Source organism: Aotus nancymaae, unplaced genomic scaffold, assembly GCF_030222135.1.
Source record: "Aotus nancymaae isolate 86718 unplaced genomic scaffold, 86718_ANA_hifiasm-v0.15.2.pri h1tg000008l, whole genome shotgun sequence".
NCBI classification, from domain to species: domain Eukaryota; kingdom Metazoa; phylum Chordata; class Mammalia; order Primates; family Aotidae; genus Aotus; species Aotus nancymaae.
In genome coordinates this window covers 4276455-4297886 of record NW_026988419.1, presented here as the reverse complement: position 1 = coordinate 4297886, position 21432 = coordinate 4276455, and the positions used below count along the sequence as shown (strand labels likewise).

The 21432-nt window shown below is 45.5% G+C and overlaps 1 protein-coding gene across 2 annotated transcripts in view; it reads right to left on the bottom strand.

The window, feature by feature from the left end:
• SLC16A14 (solute carrier family 16 member 14) overlaps positions 1–14338 on the bottom strand; it is a 55678-nt gene extending 41340 nt beyond the window's left edge. The window contains exons 1-2 of one of the 2 annotated variants that reach the window (XM_012434201.3): positions 13969–14338; positions 4246–4518 (exon numbers count right to left, since the gene is read on the bottom strand). In XM_012434201.3, the coding sequence (XP_012289624.2) occupies positions 4246–4504 (259 nt within the window). In that variant the 5' untranslated portion in view covers positions 4505–4518; positions 13969–14338. The remainder of the gene's footprint in view (positions 1–4245; positions 4519–13968) is intronic. The other variant, XM_064372916.1, reaches the window with a different exon arrangement.
• Between the last annotated feature and the right edge of the window lie 7094 nt (positions 14339–21432).

Sequence of the window (21432 nt, the reverse complement as noted above, 5' to 3'; positions counted from 1 at the left end):
GGATAGTATGGAAAATATTGGGACATTTCATATCCTGGCCTTCCTTCTTCTGAGTTTTTTTTTTTTTTTTTTTTTGAGTCTGAGTCTTGCTCTGTCACCAGGCTGGAGTGCAGTGGCACGATCTTGGCTCACTGCAACCTTCACCTCCCAGGTTCAAGCGATTCCCCTGCCTCAGCCTCCTGAGTAGCTGGAACTACAGGCGCATGCCACCACACCTGGCTAATTTTTTGTATTTTAGTAGAGACAGGGTTTCACCATGTTGACCAGGATCGTCTCAATCTCCTGACCTCATGATCTGCCCGCCTCAGCCTCCCAAAGAGCCAAGATTACAGGCATGAGCCACCACACCCAGCCGTCCTTTTTTTTTTTGATGATATTGTGTGCATACACTTCCAAGATTAAATCTACATGTGTTTTGTTTTACCCCTTAAAATATTTTTTTAATAATCATCTCCTTTGAGAAAAAAAGTATATATATGTATACTTTTTTTTGAGACGGAGTTTCGCTCGTTACCCAGGCTGGAGTGCAATGGCACAATCTCGGCTCACTGCAACCTCTGCCTCCTGGGTTCAAGCAATTCTCCCTCCTCAGCCTCCCGAGTAGCTGGGACTACAGGCATGCACCACCATGCCCAGCTAATTTTTGGATTTTTAGTAGAGACGGGGTTTCACCATGTTGACCAGGATGGTCTCGATCTCTTGACCTAGTGGTCCACCCGTCTTGGCCTCCCAAAGTGCTGGGATTATAGGTATCAGCCACCACGTCTGGCCAAGAGTATATATTTTTTTAAAAAGGAAAGAAAAGTGGATTTTAAGTGTTCTAGAAACACAGTTGTCCTTTACTAACTTATTGAGAAAGAATTACAACTGATGTAAACTTGAACATGCCTGACACTGAAATAAACCTACCTTCACGTTTCATCTGACAAACAGTCCTAGTTTAGTAAAACAAATGCAGATTTGAAGTCAGTTCAATAATGCTACAGACAAAAAAAGATTTATCAATAATTTTCTGACATACATAACAGTGACTTTATTTAATTTTAAAACTATCAGTATTAATTCCCTTTGGTAAACATACACAAATGCACACACATATATGCCGCACAACTTGAGAAATAACTTTCTCCTTGTTTTCTATCATTAGGACTACCATTGTTATAACTTTTTTTTTCTTTTTTTTTTTGAGATGGAGTTTCACTCTTGTTGCTCAGGCTGGAGTGCAATGGCGCGATCTCGGCTCACTGCAACTTCCGCCTCCTGAGTTCAAGCAATTCTCCTGCCTCAGCCTCCTGAGTAGCTGGGATTACAGGCATGCACTACCATGCCCAGCTACTTTTTTGTGTTTTTAGTAAAGACAGTGTTTCACCATGTTGGCCAGGCTAGTCTTGAACTCCTGACCTCAGGTGATCCACCTGTCTCAGCCTCCCAAAGTGCTGGGATTAAAGGCGTTAGCCACTGCACCCAGCTTTTTTTTTTTTTTTTTTTTGAGACAGAGTCTCATTCTGTTGCTCAGGCTGGAGTACAGTGGTGCTATGTCAGCTCACTGCAACCTCTGCCTCCTGGTTTCAGGCAATTCTCCTACCTCAGCCTCCAGAGTAGCTGGGACTACAGGCATTCGCCACCGTGCCTGGCTAAGTATTTTTTAGTAAAGATGGGGTTTCACCATACTGGCCAGGCTGGTCTCAAATTCCTGACTTCAGGTGATCCTCCTGCCTCAGTCTCCCAAAGTGCTGGGATTATAGGTGTGAGCTACCATGCCTGGCCTTCATATTGTTTGTATTATCAAAAATAACATTGCTGGGTGGAGTGGCTCACACCTGTAATCCCAGCACTTTGGGAGGCTGAGACAGGAGGGTCCCTTGAAGCCAGGAGTTTGAGATCAACCTGAGCAGTATAGCAAGGCCCCATCTCTACAAAAAAGTTTTAAAAAATTGCTGGGCATGGTAGCATATGCCTTCAGCTACCCAGGAAGCTGAGGTGGGAGGATTGCTTGAGGTGTTCAAGGCTGCAGTGAGCTATGATCATGCCATTGCACTCCACCCTGTACAACAGAGGGAGACCCTATCTCTAAAAACAGTTAAAAAAAAAAAAAAAGTTGAATGCCAGCCAAGATCAACAAGTCTCTGAATAGGATTCAAGCAATTCATTACTAATTGGGAATCACTGAAAAGGCACAGATTCCAATCAGACACACATTGGCCTGTCGTATGCATACTCGCACAAAAAAGATTAGAGGCCATTTATGTTTTCAGGATAAAATATATTATAAATATTTTAAATTCAAAGAATTAGATATAAATATATGGCTTTCACTTTCAAGCAAAACAACTGAAAAACTTCATAGTGGTGGTTACCTCAGAGCATTGTTAAGAGAAGGAAATAAAATTAAATGAGATAATGTCAGGGAAAGCCCTAGTATATCATACATGCTTATTAAATATTAATTGACAGTAAGAGTTATTTTATTCTCAAACTGAAACACACTAGCAATCATATCATTATATTTATAATAACTTCCTAGGCTTAGTATCTCCAGCTGTATAAGACTTGACTTCATAGATTGCTGTGTGGTTAGGTTTAACTAGAAAATACAAGAATGGGGACTGTATATTCAGGGAAACTTGAATTTATGCTCCCAGGTTAAAAATATTTTTTAAAGAAGTAAATGCAGCAGGGCACAGTGGCTCCTGTCTGTAATCCCAGCACTTTGGGAAGCCAAGGTGGGCAGATCTTTTGAGGCCGGGAGTTAGAGACAGGAGCCTGGACAACATGGAGACACCCCATTTCAAAAGGAAAAAAAAAAAGAAAATACAAGAAAATATTGTTATTCCTTTCTGTTAGCTATATATCAGTAAGCTTTCTAGAAACAGTTTAGAAGATTTTTCAATAATATTTCAAATTAAAAACATCAGAACTCAGGCTGGGCATGGTGGCTCACACCTGTAATCCCAGCACTTTGGGAGGCTAATATGGGCGGATCATTTGAGGTCAGGAGTTTGAGACCACTGTTCCCAACATGGTGAAACCTCATCACTATCAAAAATAAAAAATAATTAGCCGGGCATGGTGGCGGTGCCTGTAGTCCCAGCTACTCGGGAGGCTGAGGCCGGAGAATCACATGAACCTGGATGGCAGAGGTTGCAGTAAGCCCAGATTGTGTCACTGTGCTCCAGCCTGGGTGACAGAGTAAGACTCTGTCTCAAAAAAAAAAAAAAAAAAAATCAGAACTCTGAAATGAGATTGTTACTGGCTTTTATAGTGTTTTATTTAAAATTTTTATCTTTAAAAATATTCATAAATGTTAAATAAGCAGATATTTATAATGGTAGAAAATGAATTATAATAGGCAGAGTTTGGAGCTAAATAAAATTTTTAAAATGATCAATTTTTTTTAAAGCCAGTTAAATTTAGCAGTGGGGGGTTGTATACCAACTTTAGTGATACTAATGTTAATAAGTTCTGATAATCCACTACCACTGGATCAGCCAAAATGATCAATTTTTAAAATACTCCAAATGTTTAAAATATTTAAATTGTTATATGACACAAGAGACAAGCGGACAAACATTGTGTGATTTCACTTATGTTAGGTATTTAGAATAGTCAAATTCATAGACACAGGTAGAATGATAACGGCCAGCGGGGAAGAAGATGGGAATGGGGAGTTTGTGCTTATTGAATAGTTTCCATTTGGGAAGATGAAAAAAGTTCTGGAGATTGATGGTGGTGATAGTTTCATAACAATATGAATGTACTTAATGAGACTCAAAATGCTTAAAATGGTAAAATGTTTTTTTTGAAAGGAAGTCTTGCTCTGTTTCCCAGGTTGGAGTGCAATGTCACGATCTCGGCTCACTGCAACCTCTACCTCCCAGGTTCAAGCGATTCTCCTGCCGCAGCCTCCCAGGTAGCTGGGATTACAGGCACATGCCACCACATGCAGCTAATTTTTTAATTTTTACTAGAGGTGGGGTTTTGCCATGTTGGCCAGACTGGTTTCAAACATCTAACCTCAAGCAATCCACCCGCTTTGGTCTCCCATAGTGCTGGGATTACAGGCGTGAGCCACTGTGCCCAGCCTAAAATGGTAAATTTTATGTTATTTATGTATATTTTATCACAAATAAAAAATAGTAGCTAGTAACATCCAATATTGAATGTTGCAACAATATAAAACATTACTTTCAGCAGGGAATTGTCATTTGGTAATTCAATTTTACAACAGGTCACACCTGAACATACCCACTATCAAGGTGATGCCCATGCTGAGGGAGCTGACCCATGCGGTCAGGCCACGGCTCTGGTGGAATTCTTCCAGCCATTCCACGTTGAGGACACCCAGGGCCATCTGGGAGCCCATGATGAGGATGTGCACAAAGAAAGAGGAGAGCACCATCATCCAGGCCCATCCGCCATCAATGTTTGGGTGGGGCTTAAGTGTCTTTTTATCTTTGGGGCCATCTTCAAAATCATACCCAATATCTTCATGACTGGTATACATTTTCCAAGATTTTTCTGAAATACATATAACAAATAATTTCATGGAACATCAGCATGAAAAATATCTTCATCTTCTTTGTATAGCTCTACCTTCCCATCGCGGTCACAGTGGCTCCAGTACCATGTCTGATCTGCAGATTAATCTTTGTCACCCTACGGATTTGGGAACACTCCCTACTGCTTCCCAGGGTCAAGTGCTTTTACGAAACCTGTTTCATCTCACAACCATCACATAGGTAGGTATTACAGTCTTGGGAATGGACTTGGAGAAGTAAGGTGATTTTCTAAGGAAACTAGGATTTGACCTGTTAGTCCCAATTCCAAAGCTCATACCCTGTCTCCCTTACAGAGATGGATACTGACAGGTGACCAGAAAGATGTCAGAGAAGGAAGATCTGACCTCAGGCAAGCTTTCAGGGTAGCTTCCCCTTGGTGGGGTCCCTAGCAGAGGAGCTGGTGCTCAGTCTTTGCAGGTGCAAGTGTTAACTTGTTCAGTGCAGTCAGAGTGGATTAGCCTGAGGGGGTCTGACTCACACTAACCCAACTCAGGAGAGACTGATAAGGCCAACTGATTACAATGAAAGATATAGCTTTCTAATAATGGTGGTCCTTATGTCTCATTATACAAGACACATACTTTACCCCACTCCACCTATCCCCATTCCTCGTATTTACATGGAGAACTTAATTAGTTACTGGAAAAGTACTTCAAGAATAGGGTATCAGACTAAAGGAGTTTGGATAGATACTATGGTGACATACAGGTCACCAGGTGAGGTTACCAGGTAGGCAGGGGCTAGATCATGCGGTGTCCTTGTGAGCCAAATAAGGAGCTTATAGTTCACTTTGTACATAATGAACAGCCATTGGCTGAATTGACATCAGGAGGAGACATAATGACACGGTACTTTGCATAGATCCATCTCTCAAGATGTTTGAATGAGAGGAGGGAGACTAGATGGGGCTAGAGGATGATAGATATGAAGCATTTTTTTTTTTTTTTTTTTTTTTGGAGACAGAATCTCCATCTGTCACCCAGGCTGGAGTACAGTGGTGTGATCATAGCTCACTGCAGCCTTGAACTCCTGGGCTCAAAAGAGCTCCCACTTCAGCCTCCTGAATAGCTGGGACTATAGGTACATGCCATCATGCTTGGCTAATTTTCCTATATAGAGATAGGGTCTCACTATGTTGCCCAGGCTGGTCTTGAACTCCTGGCTTCAAGTGATCTTCCTGCCTCAGCCTCCCAAAATGCTGGTATTACAGGTGTGAGCCACTGTGCCCGACCTGTTTCATTTTCCATTTTTGAGGGGACAGGGATGAGAATTAGTGTGTGCATAAAGACTGGGGATAAGGAACAGGAGTTGGGGGTAGAGAGAGAGAGAGATATGATGATGATGATGATGACTGATCCTGGAGATGGTGAAACAGATTGGTCTTGATTATGGAGAGAGACCCACTCTCTGACTCTGGAGGAAGGAGGGGGTGGATGGACCTATGATGGTAAGCAGTGGGAATGGTAAGTCACATCTGATGGTTTAATTTCCTTCCTTCCTTCTTCCTTCCTTCCTCCCTCCCTCCCTTCCTCTTTCTTTCTTTCTTTTTGAGACAGAGTCTCACTCTGTTGCTCAGGCTGGAGTGCAGTGGTGCCATCTCAGCTCACTGCAGCCTCTGCCTCCTGGGTTCAAATGATTCTCCTGCCTCAGCCTCCCAAGTAGCTGGGACTACAGGCACTTGTCACCATGCCTAGCTAATTTTTGTATTTTTAGTAGAGACGGGGTTTCACCATATTGGTCAGATGATCTTGAACTCCTGACCTCATGATCCACCTGCCTTGGCCACCCAAAGTGCTGGGATTACAGGCATGAGCCACGGTGCTTGGCCCTGATGGTTTAATTTCGTTGCTAAAGCAGGAATTTAGGTCACCAGTTTAGAATGAGGAGGGCGGAGGTTGTGTAGGAGCCTTAATGCTCAGGATAATGGAAGAGACTGTTGTCTACGACAAGTGGAAATGATTGCTGGGCAGTTCCAAAGGTCAAGTTGAGCCCTGCAGGGCTCCACTGTCTAGCTATGGGCCATGGAGCATCCAGGACAGAGCCAGGGAGCACTCTGCCCCAGAGCTTGCAATAAGCTGGGGGAATCAAAAACAATAAACAACTAAAAGTTGGTCTGCTTTCGAAATCATCACTACATGCCAGCAATTCTAGACAATTACACCGAAAAAATGCTCAGCTGATCTGAGTTATAGCAATTATGTTGAGTTTTAATTATGTATATGTATGCTTCAAATTAGCCTGTTTTAATGTCTCATCTTTTTGTAAACATTGTATTCTACATGGAAGTTATTTCAAGAACGCTTGGTTTTAGTTGACCCTGGCACGTGTGGCCCCAGCTTCACACAGTAGTTTGGAGAGGAAGCGCCTAAGAGTTCAGAACTGTTGGAGCTCAGCTTGGCAAAATCCGTCCCCACGCCCCCTGCGGCGCTACGCGTTGCCGTCTTTCTCAGAACACTCTACGTGAACTGCGCCAGCACAATTCTCATCCAAAGAACCAGGACTTGAGTCACTTCACTTCTGTCACTCTGTGTACTCACTTGGAGATTCTAGTTTACAATTTAAAATAGTGAAACAGTGAAGTCTTCGAGGTGCAAAACTTTGGTTTGGAAAGTGACATTTTAAATTAATACTTGAAATGTTTTATTCAATTTGAACAATATCTCTTTCTTTCTTTTTCTTTCTTTCTTTCTATCTTCCTTCCTTCCTTCCTTCTTTCTTTCTTTTTTTGAGACCGTGTGTTGCTCTATTACCCAGGCTAGAGGGCAGTGGCCGTGATCTTGACTCACTGCAACCTCTGCCTCCCAGCTAGGAGTAATTCTCATGCTTCAGCCTCCTGAGTAACTGGGACTACAGGCATGCACCATCACATCTGGTTAATTTATATATTTTTAGTGGAGACTGGGTTTTGCCATGATGGCCAGGCTGGTCTCTAACTCCTGACCTCAAGTGATCCGCCATCTTGGCCTCCCAAAGTGCTGGGATTACAGGTATGAACCACTGCATCCAACCCAGTATCTTCAAAATTAAACTCTATTCTTCTTTTAATTATTTTAACAGGGAAGAATAAGAACATAATGAGTATTACTGACCATTGCATGATTATTACTGAAAATCATTTTGTTGCCATGGTGGGGGGTGATGTAAAAAAAACAATTCATTCGGGGTGTCAAAGGCACTAAGAAGTCTCGAATTGTGGGGCTTTTCTCAGGAGCATTCTGACATGGACGGGTAGGATAGAGGAGCAGATTGTGGCAAACTGCACACCGCCTGTAGCCTGTTTCTATCCACACCTGAGCTAAGAATTTTTTGTTGGTTTTTACCTTTTTTTTTTTTTTTGAGACAGGGTCTTGCTCTGTCACCCAGGTTGGAGTGCAGTGGCATACTCATAGCTCACTGCAGCTTTGAGCTAGCAAGCTCAAGTGATCCTTCTGCCTCAGCCTCCCAAGTAGCAGGCACTACAGGCACGCGCCACCACACCTGGCTCATTTTAAAATTTTTTGTAGAGATTACTTTACCTTTTTAAAGGCTATGTTTCCCCAAAACCCTAAAACACTCTGACCCTTTAGAGGAAAAGTTTGCTGACCCGCGGACTAGAGCACTGGGTTCTGGCTAAGGGTTTATTGGATGGGTTTCTTGGGGGAAAAAGCGCAGGGGAACGAGTGCAAGGGAACCACGGGTACCAGTGGAGGAGCAATTTAGTGGATCTGTCTGGGGCTCATCTTCTTTCTGTCACATCTTGTTCTCATTATAATTTTTATCTTTTAAATTATCCCATCTCCTCAACAGCTTTCCCGTCCTGAACCACTACACCACCTATGTGCAGTGCTGCTCCTGGCCTGGGTCCTTCCTCGTCCACACGTCTCGCTACCTCCCATTATCCAGATTGCTGGTGATAAAATGTTAGTCTCGGAAGCCAATTTCCAGGCCGGGCGTGGTGGTTCACGCCTGTAATCCTAGCACTTTGGGAGGCCAAGGCAGGTGGATCACCTGAGGTTAGGAGTTTGAGACCAGCCTGGCCAACACGGCAAAACCCCATCTCTACTAAAAGTACAAGAATTAGTCGGGCATGGTGGCGGGTGCCTAAAGTCCCAGCTACGCGAGAGGCGGAGGCAGGAGAATCGCTTGAAGCCCGGTGGGGACGCAGAGGTTGCAATAGTAAGGCGAGATCATATCACTACACTCCAGCCTGGGTGAAAGAGCAAAACTCGATTTCAAAAAAAAGAAAGAGCCAATTTCTCCATCCATTTGAGTTATCAGGATGGAGTCCCTTCAGCACCTTCTCTCAGCTATTGTGTGTGATTTTCTCTCCTTCCCCTCCTCTCTCCTTCTAGCCTCCTCACCCTCTTTTGCTCACCCTTCACGATCCAGCTAATTTATAATAGTGAGACCCTGAAAACACCTTTACTATCCAACATGAGAATACTTGTTAAATCAATTGATTGTAGCACAGCTAGACAACCCAAGTCTGCCATCAAAAATAAAGTTCACACTTTAGTATGACCCTCTGTGTTTTCAAAGAGCCCTAGACAACTTTATTTTTGACATATGTGATGATCTCTTTGTTGTTTCTATCAAGACATGCATCCACAGGAAAAAAGACTGGAGCAAAACAAAGAAAAATGCTGATGGACATTATTCTTTGGATGATGGTGTTACCAGGGATTTCCCTCTTCTTTCTACTTATTTTAGTGGTGAGAAATTTCCTCAATATGCCAGGTGCAGTGGCTCACTCCTGTAATCCCAGCAATCTGGGAGGCCAAGGCAGGAGGATTACTTGAGCTCAGAAGTTCAGGACCAGCCTGGGCAATGGTGAGACCTTGTCTCCGCAAATAAAAAACAATAATCGGCCGGGCACAGTGGCTCACGCCTATAATCCCAGCACTTTGGAAGGCCGAGGCGGGTGGATCACGAGGTCAAGAGATTGAGACCATCCAGGTCAACAAGGTGAAACCCCGTCTCTACTAAAAAAATACAAAAATTAGCTGGGCATGGTGGCGCGTGCCTGTAATCCCAGTTACTTAGGAGGCTGAGGCAGGAGAATTGCCTGAACCCAGGAGGCGGAGGTTGCAGTGAGCCGAGATCGCGCCATTGCACTCCAGCCTGGGTAACAAGAGCAAAACTCCGTCTCAAAAAAGAAAAAAAGATAGCTGTGGTCCCAGCTATCTGGGAGGCGGAGGCGGGAGAATTGTTTGAGTCTGGGAGGTTGAGGCTGCAGTGAGCCGTGATCATGCCACTGCACTCCAGCCTGGTAGACAAAGTGAGACCCTGTCTCAAATAAAAAAACAAAAAAGTTCCTCAATAGATACATATTACCTGTATTAGAAGAAAATAAAAGTCTATCTTTTAAATATTGTCTGAATCAACCTCTTATCTTCAGTGTAAGAGGCTGACTTGTAAAAGAGAAAACAAAACAAGATGACCTCTATTGGGAAGTCTTCCAGTGTGTCTTGGGTTTTAGGCTCATGTGTGTGTGTCTGTGGATGTGTGCATCTGTCACCCTCCCAGGGTCTGAGCCTGCTTGGGGCTAGAAAGGGATGGGGCAGCCCTGGCTCTCCAAAGCTCACAGCACAGGGCAGAGCTGCACTGTCAAAGGGCCAGTGCATGAGCCCAGAGAGGGTTCAGAAGGGATGGTTGGTGGTTGTCTTCCCTCTGGCTCTGTTGTGTGCAGAATCCTGAGGAACCAGAAAGAGGAGAACCAGGCAGCTGGACACAAGGTGTGAATGGCCCATCAAAATGTCATTTTGCTATGCATGGGACAATGCTCAGCTATGTTTAATATGATAAAACAACAACACTTGGCATTTTCCTGAAGTTCATTTACAACCAAGGAAGGCTCTGAAGTAATAAAAAATGAAAAGTTATAGTATTTCAACCCATGGGTTGAAATATTAAGCACTTTTCTAAAGCAATGCAAAGAACTTTATATTCTTACTGAATTATTTCTGGGTTGAGATGTAGGTTGCCATCAAACTGCTCTTGGTATTTCTAGTTTGTTCGTAAATAAGTGACACTGAATGGCATTTAATGGACAAGTTTTATTTGAGAGGCACAAGGGTACATGGAGAATATAGTATCAAATGCAGAGCACTGGTGGCAGGCAGGAGTGGGGTAAAAAGTTCTTTTTTTTTTTTTTTTTGAGACATAGTCTCACTCTGTTGCCCAGGCTGGAGTGCAGTGGCATGATCTTGGCTCATTGCAACCTCCACCTTCTAGGTTTAAGCTATTCTCCTGCCTCAGCCTCCCAAGTAGCTGGGGCTACAGGTGTGCACCACCATGCCCAGATAATTTTTGTATTTTTGTAGAGATGGGGTTTCACCATGTTGGTCAGTCTGATCTCGAACTCCTAACCTCAAGTGATACACTTGCCTTGGCCTCTCAAAGTGTTGGGATTACGGGTGTGAGCCAGTGTGCCTGGCCCAAAAAGTTATTTTGGATCCTCAGGAGGCCCCTGTTGATCTGCTGAGTAGTGGAGTCATTTGCATTTCACACTTAAATCTCTCCAAAAGTAATTACGGTTTTAACTATTCATGGTTAACTTCTAGTCCAACTAGTTAAGGAAAACATAAGACAACAGAAAAACAAATGTTTATCCCTCCAACTCCAAGGTTGCTTTTAGCAGTCATATAACTATACGCATGTATAATTATATATGCATTTATATAAGATGTAAAAATGATGATTTTAGTATTATGATCCTATTCCACACCTGGAGAGAAAGAGAATGTAGAGGGCGTATCTGTACTCCCAGGCTCCAAGTCTTTGTCCACCATAAGGCCTTCGCACTCCTTTACCTTTTCTACATCCTGACATATATGCAAAATGACCATATGCATGTGGTGCACTGAGGCAGTGAATGTGGGGCTTCTGCTAAGGATTAATATGTAGAATGTGGCCTAGTGCAGTGGCTCATGCCTGCAATCCCAGCACTTTGGGAGGCTGAGGTGGGTGGATCACTTGAGGTCAGGAGTCCAACACCAGCCTGGCCAACATGGTGAAACCCGTTCTCTACTAAAAATACAAAAATTAGCCGATGTGGTGGTGCACACCTATAGTCCAGGCTACTCGGGAGGCTGAGGCAGGAGAATCGCTTGATCCTGGGAGATGGAGGGTGCAGTGAGCTGAGATCACGCCACTGCACTCCAGCCTGGGCTACAGAACGAGACTCTGCCTCAAGAAAAAAAAAAGTAAAAGGTACCCCAGTCTAAGCAAGCTTGCTACAGGAAGCTTGGCAAAAAGACATTAGGGCCTCCTTCTGAAGAAGGTGAAGCAAGAAAATAGGAAGATTATGGGAACAACAGTCAACCTTCCATTCTCCCCAAATGAATTCATAGATGATGAAAAAAATTATAAATGGGGGTAACATATGTAGGCTATAAAACTGGGTGAGCTACATATTTATGTGATAATAGGCAGAAATGAAAATAACAGATCCTTCTAGGGTATATCAGATATTAGAACAAAATTAAATTTTCTATAGCTGTGTAGAAAGTTTTAAAGTGTGTGTGTGTTTTTTTTTTTTCAGAGTATCCCTTTGTCGCCCAGGCTGGAGTGCAGTGGCGAGATCTTGACTCACTGCACCCTCTGTCTCCCGGGTTCAAGCGATTCCCTGCCTCAGCCTCCCGTGTAGCTGGGACTACAGATGCGTGCCACCGCACCTGGCTAATTTTTGTATTTTTAGTAGAGACAGGGTTTCGCCATGTTAGCCAGGCTGGTCTCGAACTCCTGACCTTAGATGATCCACCAGCCTCGGCCTCCCAAAGTGCTGGGATTACAGGCGTCAGCCAGGCGCACGGCCAAGTCATTCATTTTTAATTTGGCTATTGCCATTACATTGCATATGGTGAGCTCATTACACACATAAGAAGGAAAGCGGGAAGCACCAAGCTAAAATTAAAATTAGTCTCCCCTAGAGGTGGGCAGAGCGTGGTGGTAGCGGCTCTGCAACCCATGCAGGTGAGTGCGGGTTCACCTTAAGTGGGCTCTGCAGGCTCGTCGGCGCTCTCCACCTGGTAGTGCTCAGGGTATTTGGGGCCTTTAGAGGGCGCGCTTGCGGCTAGCAGACTGAAGAGGCTGCGGCGGCGAAGGCTGGAGAGCTGGCTGAGCCGGTGCAGAGACAGCACAGGAGAAAAACAGAACCCAGCGGGGTTCACGCCGAATGAGGGGGATTCAACATAGACATGCTTTGCTCTGGGTCAGGGACTGTGCTTGGTGGCTTCTTCAACGCGATCCCGTCTAACTGGCATTAATGTACCCATTTTACAGATGAAGAAACTGAACCATCGAATGGGAGCAATGAAGCTTGGAGAAGTTAAACTAGCGGGCGGTGAAACCCAAATCGGAATCCAGGCCCGCGGGACCCCCAGCCTGTTTTACCTCCTCCCACCCCCAACACTCCCTCTCTCCCCTCTCCCCTCTTTCTCTCTCTCTCTCTCTCTCCCCCCCCCCCCTTTTCTCTCACACACACGCGCGCACACACAGACACGCACACGCACGTACATGCAAACAAAGAAGCCAGACAAGGCAAAAGAGAATCTCTCTAATCCCCAGTAACGGCCCTCAGCCATCCTTGTTAATGAGCCCGAATCAACTTTTCCGCAGAAAGAAAACGGCTTAATTGGAAAGCAGAGTTGAGCTCGTAAAACGTCATCATGGCCTTGGCAGCGTTTAGCCCCGAAATGGCCGTCCCCGGTCCCTCGCCCCGTTTCAGCCTCTCTAGAGAAGCCTCGATCGGACGCGCTAAGGGGGCCCAGCCTCTGCGCGCGCTGCGCGCCGGATCTTGCCCGTGGGGACCGGCCTCCGCGCCCCACCCTCCGAGCGCCCGCCCCCTCCCGCGCTTGTTGCTCCCCCTCCCTGGGCACCCCAATGCCCCGTCCCCGCCTCGGGAACCCCGCATCCCTCCGCGCGTTCGGAAGCGGGCAGCCCCGCGGGCAAGCCGGGCCGGCTGCAGCACCACAGCCCGCGCGGAGACGCATCCGCACCCTAGATGTCCCCAGGCTCAGCCCCCGGCCCCTGGCTCTGCGCCTCATCACTATCCAGTTCAAGTCCCAAACGGGCCTGGATCGCAGCGGGGCAGTGAAGCTGGGCGCGGGCAGAGCGCGCCTCTCCAGCCGGACGGGGGTGCCCTGGATGACGCGCGCGGGGCCCCAGCGGCCAAGAGCAGCTAGCGCGCGTTACCCCGCCCGCCCGTCCGCAGCTCCCGAGACCCCGCGGCGGCCTTGGCACGACCACCCGCCCCGGCAGGGCCTCGCCCTCCACCGCCCGGGCAGCCTTTCCCGAGCCTGCCCTGGGCTGGGGCCGCCCCTTCCCGAGGGTCCCTGGAGTGCAGCGGCCAACCGAAGCCCCAGCTCCGATGCCCACCGCGCCGCTCCATCCCCCTGGGCCCGAGGCGCGCGCGGCCTCAGATACTCACCGCCCGAGGCCCGCTGGGCTGCGGCCTCACTCGGCTCCACGCCCGGATCCTCGAACTTGCTGCTCTGCTCGAAACCCCCTGAGCTGCTGGGTGTAGAGATTTGTTGCAATGTCGCCTATCATCCTGGAGATGCGGGTGCCTGCGGCTCAGCTCTCCGCCCCGCTCCGTGCGCTCCGTGCGGGGCTCCCGGGCTTCTCCGCTCCTCGTCGCCAGGCCAGGTGAGCGTTTGATGGAGCTGGAAGCTCGACGCCTTAGTCCAGGTGGCTTTAAAAAGGGTGCGTTTGGAGGTGCCCAAACCTAACCTGGGCTTCCTTCCAATCGGAGCAATTTCAAATCTTCATGCTCGTTCATTCCTATACCGGCTAATTCTGGTTTGGCAGGAAAAAAAATGCAGTCACCTCACATGCACACTCTTGTGGCCGGTTGAAGTTTATAGCTTTGGCTGAGGTTCCGCTAAGGCTCTGCACATTTATCACTGCAGAAAAGGTACTGAAACGGAATCCAGGATGTGGGTGAGACTAGCAGTAGTCTCCATGGCGCTGAGATGGGAGAAAAGGGATGAAACAGACCCTCACTGCAATATTTTTGGCCAAAGAGGACTCAAAGTCCCTTGTTCTCTCTCTCTCTCTCTCCCTCCCTCCCTCCCTCCCTCCCCAGGGGCTTCACTATGTTGCTAGGCAGGTCTCAACACTTGGGCTCAAGCAGTCCTCTGGCCTTGGCCTTTCAAAGTGCTGGAATCGCAAGCTGAGCCCCGTGCCCGGCCAGCCCCTCACTCCTGATCCCGTTCTGGGTCCCACCTCTCGCTGCTCTTTCTGCACGTCCCTTACCTACCTTGGTGGGCACCAGGCACAACTTTCATCTCGATGCCTTCCTACCTCATTCCCAGCAGGGCACACAACTCAATGTTTGCCTTGGACAATTTTCTGTATTATTGATGTGAACACGTGAGTCGATGAAGCCTGTGCTGTTTTACCCCACCTGAAGGTTTTGCACTAGTTCTCTGCTGCAGTTGTAATAAATTACCACAGTAATAGCGGAGGAAAACCACACAAATTCACTATTTTACAGTTCTGGAGGTTGGAAGTTTGAAATGGGTCATACTGGGCTAAGTATGGTGTTGGCACTTTGAAGGCTGTGTTCCTTCTCATGGCTCTAGGGGAGAGCCACCAGCTTCTGCAGGCCGCCCACATTCCTTGGCTGGTGGCTCCTCCTCCATCTTCAAAGCTAGCACTGCTGCGTCATTCTGTCTTCTTTCCATGCTCACATCGCCTTGTCTCCTCTTTTCTGTCCCTATCCCTTTCCACTTTTAAGGACTCTGGGGATTACATTGGGTCTAAAAATATAATCCAGAGAATCTCTCTATTTTAAGGTCAGCTGATTAACAACTTTAATTCCATCTGCAACCTTAATTCCCCCTTTGCCATGTAAGGTAACAAATTCACAGCTTCCAGGGATTAGGATGCGGCCATCTTTGGGAGACCATTATTCTGCCTACCACAGATATTTTTCTTTCTTCCTTTCTTTTTTTCTTTTCTTCCTTTCTTTGAAAAAAAAAAATTCACATGTGTTTTTCTTTTTTTTTTGAGACAGGGTCTCACTCGGTCACCCAGGCTGGAGTGCAGTAGCATGATTACAGTTCATTGCAGCCTCAACCTCCTGGGCTCAGGTGATTCTCCCACCTCGTCCTCCTGAGTAACTGGGACTACAGACTATGCCACCATGCTTGGCTTATTTTTGACTTTTTATAGAGACAGAGTCTCATTATATTGCCCAGGCTGGTCTTGGCCTTTTGGACATAAGTGGTCTGGCTGCCTCAGCCTTCCAAAGTGCTGGGATTACAGGCAGGAGCCACTGCATCCGGTCTATTTTGCTATTTCTTATATCAACTCTTTTTTTTTTTGAGATGGAATCTCACTTTGTCACCCAGGCTGGAGTGCAGTGGTGATCTTGGCTCACTGCAACCTCTGCCTCCCAGGTTCAAGTGATTCTCCTGCCTGAGCTTCCTGAGTAGCTGGGGTTACAGGAGCGTGCCATCCATCATGCCTAGCTATTCTTATATCAACTCATGATTTAAAAATAATTGAGGCCGGGCACGGTGGCTCACACCTGTAATCCCAGCACTATGGGAGGCCAAGGCGGCGGATCACCTGGGATCAGGAGTTTGAGACCAGCCTGGCCAACATGGTGAAAACCCTTCTCTACTAAAAATACAAAAATTAGCTGGGTGTGGTGGTGCATGCCTGTAATTTCAGCTGCTTGGGAGGCTGAGGCATGTTATTGCTTGAACCTAGGATATAAGAATTGCTTGAACCTGGGAGGTGGAGGTTGCAGTGAGCTGAGATTGCACCACTGCACTCCAGCTGGGCAACAGAGTGAGAAAAAAAATTGAGAAAATTGTGGCCAAGTGAGGACACTTTGATGAGGTGCTAGGCTTAAGTGGTTTACATATCTTACTTTTGCTGATAAGAACGTGGACAACCGATGGTTAGTGTTCCCTTGGTCTGTGCTTCTCATTCCACTCATTTCAAGCAGGCTTTTGATAGCAAGATTGGGGTTCCTGACAAGCACTTCAATTCCATATGATCCACTTCGTTTGAAAAGAAGTCTGTAAGATTTTTAAGTCTGTTTTTTTTTTTCCTCTGAAAACTTGCTCACTTACGGAAGTATAATTGATCTCGTATGAATGATGCCTGTTTAGTGTACAATTTGATGAGTTTCAGCATGTCTGTGGAACAACCACCTCAATCAAATGACTCCAAAATTTTCCTTGTGCTGCTTTGTAATCCTCATCCCACTTCCACATGCCCAGGCAGTAGGCAGTCTTTAATTGGCTTTCTGAGAAGCTTCTCCTCTGGACCATGAAAGCCTTTTCTGATCAGTTATTTTGTCTTCATAAGTATCATTGCTCTTACCGGTCTGTCGGTTTCTCAGTGACACAGGTGGGCTGAAAACAGGACCAAAGCAAAGAGGACTAACTGTGACCCACAAGTTGGTATGTCTGGGTTAAATAAATAGAAATCCACTATCAGGCGGGGCGCAGTGGCTCACACCTGTAATCCCAGCACTTTGGGAAGCCAAGGTGGGCTGATTGCCTGGGGTCAGGAGCTCGAGACCAGCCTGGCCAACATGGTGAAACCCTGTCTCTACTAAAAATACAAAAATTAGCTGGGCATGGTGATGGGTGCCTGTAATCCCAGCTACTTGGGAGGCTGAGGCAGGATAATCGCTTGAATCCAGGAGACGGAGGTTGCAGTGAACTGAGATCGTGCCACTGCACTCCAGCCTGGATGACAGAGTGACACTCTGTCAGGAAAAAAAAAAATCCACTATCAGTTAGAATGTAAAATATAAGCACTAAACTCTTTTCATGTATCTGAAGTAGAGAAACCTGACATTGTCTCTTGATTTTTAGGCAAATTAGACATTTTCTCTCAATAGCAATCTTAACCTTTAATTGAATTGCGTTAGCTAACAACCTTGCCTCTTTAGAAGGTAAACGGACTCACATGCTGCCTCTAGAAACCTTCTCTTAGTTCTAATCATGTACTCAATTGATTTTAAAACCCCACAGTAGAGTTGGGGTGAAACTAAGAATTTGGACAATGTGCGCCTTAATTTTGGTGGTTTAATGGAGTAGAATAGGCACAGAGTGGGCTAGAATTAGCTTTCGAGGAAGCTGCTAGCACAGAACATTGAAGGGGTTAGAGAAATGCCTTAAGGTGTCACCGTGACTGCCTCGTTGTTGTAGCCAGCCCAGATGTAAAGAGGACCTGCAAACCACATGGTCACCAAGAACATCCTCTGTCTCTCAGTGCAGCCCTCTTCCTCACTCCTCTGAGTTTAATGTGGGGAGATCAAAGGCTAGAATCCAGAACACATGTGCCTGAAGTGCAAGTGTGCTCAGAAACCACAGGGCAAGCCACACACTGCACGGAGGAGGGAAATACTTTCTCTTATATAGGACCAGAAACCCAGGGCTGTGCCCAAAGCCTTGCCAGCTCTTGGCTTGTAAGGTCAGTCTGTGCCCATTCAGGATTCTCCCTTTGACTGGATTTATCTTTCCTTAAAGATAAATGCAGATGCTTTCACCAAGTGGGGACCCTGGTTACATCGAGTCTCGGCAGGCATCTTGAGTCTTTGCCTGCTGCCAAGCCAGCCTCCAGGGATTTCAGATTTCAGCATGGCTTGTGGGGACAGAAGGAGGTTGCAGGGCGGATGGCAGCCTTCAGCAGCCTGGAGTCTCATGACAACCACCACACTGAGACGACATTGGTCAAAGCTTCTGGGTGCCTCATAAATTTACTTTCAGATTTCAGCAAGGCATCATTTATATGCTTTATCCATGAACCTTATGTGCCAGTAGTTACTTTTCAGCTATTCATTTGTTTTCATTCAACAAATATTTGCTGAGTGTGTACGGTGTGATTTTATGAAGTGCTGGGGATACAGCAATGAACAAAACCAACACAAATGCTTTTCTGCACTGAGTATGTCCCAGGGAGCAAGACAAACAAATTATATATATGTAATACATATATGTGTATGTGTATTTATTTTTCTCTCTCTACACACACACACACACACACACACATATATATACACACACACAATTAGTAATAAGCACTAAAAAGAAAAACTAGGCAAGGATGGAAAATTTGAAGGGTTGCTGTGATGGGAAATTTTAGAAGGGAGAGAAGGCATCAACAAGAAGGGCAGGAATGAGCCACGAGAATGGCAGGGGGAAGCTCATCCTAGCAGGAAGAATAGCAGGTGCAAAGGTCACGAGGCAGAGGGAAGTTGGCTTTTAGTCAGAGACAGGAAGCCACTGGAGAGTTGAGCAGAGAGGGCCAGGTGCAGTGGCTCACGCTTGTAATCCCAGCACTTTGGGAGGCCAAGGTGGGTGGATCGCTTAAAGCCAGGAGTTTGAGACCAGCTTGGCCCACATGGTGAAATGCTGTCTCTACTAAAAATACAACAGTTAGCCTGGTGTGGTCGTGTATACCTGTAATTCCAGTTACTTGGGAGGCTGAGGCAGGAAAATCGCTTGAACACAGGAGGCAGAGGTTGTAGTGACCTGAGATGGCACCACTGCACTCCAGCCTGGGCAACAGAGAGAGACTCTGTCAAAGAAAAAAAAAAAAAAAGGAAGGAAGAAGGAAAGAAAGAAAAAGGAAGGAAGAAAAGAAAAGAAAAAGAGTTGAGTAGAGAGGTGACGTGGATACTGACATTCACCAAGGTATGTCTGTCTACTGGATTGAAAAGAGGCTGCAGGACAACAGAGCAGAAGCAGAAAAACCAGTTAGGAGATGATTACAATAATCCAAGGGAGAGACAATAGCTACTGGGACCACAGAACTGGGAATGAAGGTTGTAAAACGAAGTTGAATTCTGAATACGCTTTGGAAGCAGAATTATAGGATTTGTTTACAGAGTGAATGTGCGTGAGAGAAAGAGGAGTCAAGGGTGACTCCAAGATTTTGACCCAAGTGATGGGAAGGGTGAAGCTGACATTAACAAAGATGGGAAGACTGCAGGAGGAGCCTGTTTGTGGGAGATATTAGGAGTTCAGATTTGGACCTGTTACTATTTTGCTTTAATGTGACATACATAGTAGTCATACAATGGAATATTATACAGCAATCAAAAGGATCAACTCCATCAACACAGCATATGTTTGAATCTTAGAATTTACCTATTAAGTAGAAAAAGCATAATACTCTTTATGCAAAATTACAAAACTTAAAGCAAATATATAGGGAAGCAAGGAATGACAAACATGGGATTTAGGTCAGGGATGGCACGGAGATGGGATGGCTATGATTAGATGTGCCTTACTGTCATGCTGGTTTCATCAACACTTTATTTAATTAACTTAGCCAGACGTGGTGGCTCACCCCTGTAATCCCAGCACTGTGGGAGGCTGAGGCAGGGTGACTGCTTGAGGCCAGGAGTTCAAGATTAGCCTTGGCAGCCTCAGTAGTAAGGCTCCGTCTCTACAAAATAAGAAATAAAAATAATAGCTGGGTGTGGTGGCATGCAGCTGTGGTCCCAGCTTCTCAGGAGGCTGAGGTGGTAGGATTGCTTAAGCTCAGCAGTTTGAGGTTACAGTGAACTATGATGGTGCCACTGCACTCCAGCCTTGGTAACCAAGCAAGATCTTGTCTCTAAAATAAATAAATAAATAAATAAAAAATAATGAACTCATTATGACCAAGTGGGACTTATCCCAGGAATGCAAAGTTGGTATGTATTTATTAATCAATTAATGTAATAGGTAGTATCAATAGAATAAAGGGTGAGGTGTGGGCCTACAGTCCTAGAAACTCAGGAGGGTGGGGTGGGAGGAGGATTGCTTGAGGCTGCAGTGAGCTTTGATCCCACAACTGCACTCTAGCCTGTGTGAAAGAGCAAGATCTAAAAAAAAAAACAAAGAAGAAAAGAAAAGAAAAGACCTGGTACCGTGGCATACGCCTGTAATCCTAGCACTTTGGGAAGCCAAGGTGGGTGGATCACTTGAGGTCAGGTGTTCAAGATCAGCCTGGCCAACATGGTGAAACTCTGTCTCTACTAAAAATACCAAAATTATCTAGGTGTGGTGGCACGTGCCTGTATTCCCAGCTACTCGGGAGGCTGAGGCAGGAGAATTACTTCAACCCGGGAAGTGGAGGTTACAGTGAGCTGAGATCACGCTACTGCACTCTAGGCTGGGCAACAGAGTGAGACTCTTTCTCAAATAAATAAATAAAGAGGAAAAAATCAAAATCACATGATCATCTTGATACAGAATAAGTATTTGACAAAATCAAACACCTTTTTATGATTAAAAAAACCCACACAACAGACTGGCCATTGAAGGGAACTTCCTCAACCTGATAAAAGACAGCTACAAAAACTTACAGATAACATCATACTAGTGGTGGAAGATGAAATGCTTTCTCCCAAAGATCAGGAACAAGACAAGGATATGCACTTTTGCCTATTCAGTGTTGTACTAGAGGTTCTAACCAGGGCAATTACGCAATAAATAAAGTTTAAAAATTAAAAAAAGAAATAAAGGAAATCCAGAATAGAAAGAAGAAAATGAAATTATCTCTATTTTCAGATATATGATTTATATACAGAAAACATAAGGAATCCACTAACAAAAAATGGCACCAAGAAGTGCATTCAGCAAAGTTACAGCGTGCAAGATCCGTGTATGCAAATCAGCGATATTTCCATACACTAACAATTACAGTAACATCAAAATGAATTTTAAAAAGTGGGAATACACTTAAAGGAAGCGCCAAGCTTGTACTCTGAAAATTACAAAGCATTACTCAATGAAATTAAAGATGTAAATACATGAAAAGACGACTCTCTGAACACCAGTGGGCCTTACAGCCCAGGTAGACTCTGTAACCCTGGTTCACCAGGTCACTCCCCAGCTGGGCCTACTTTGGCTCCTCTGCAAGAAAGGATCAG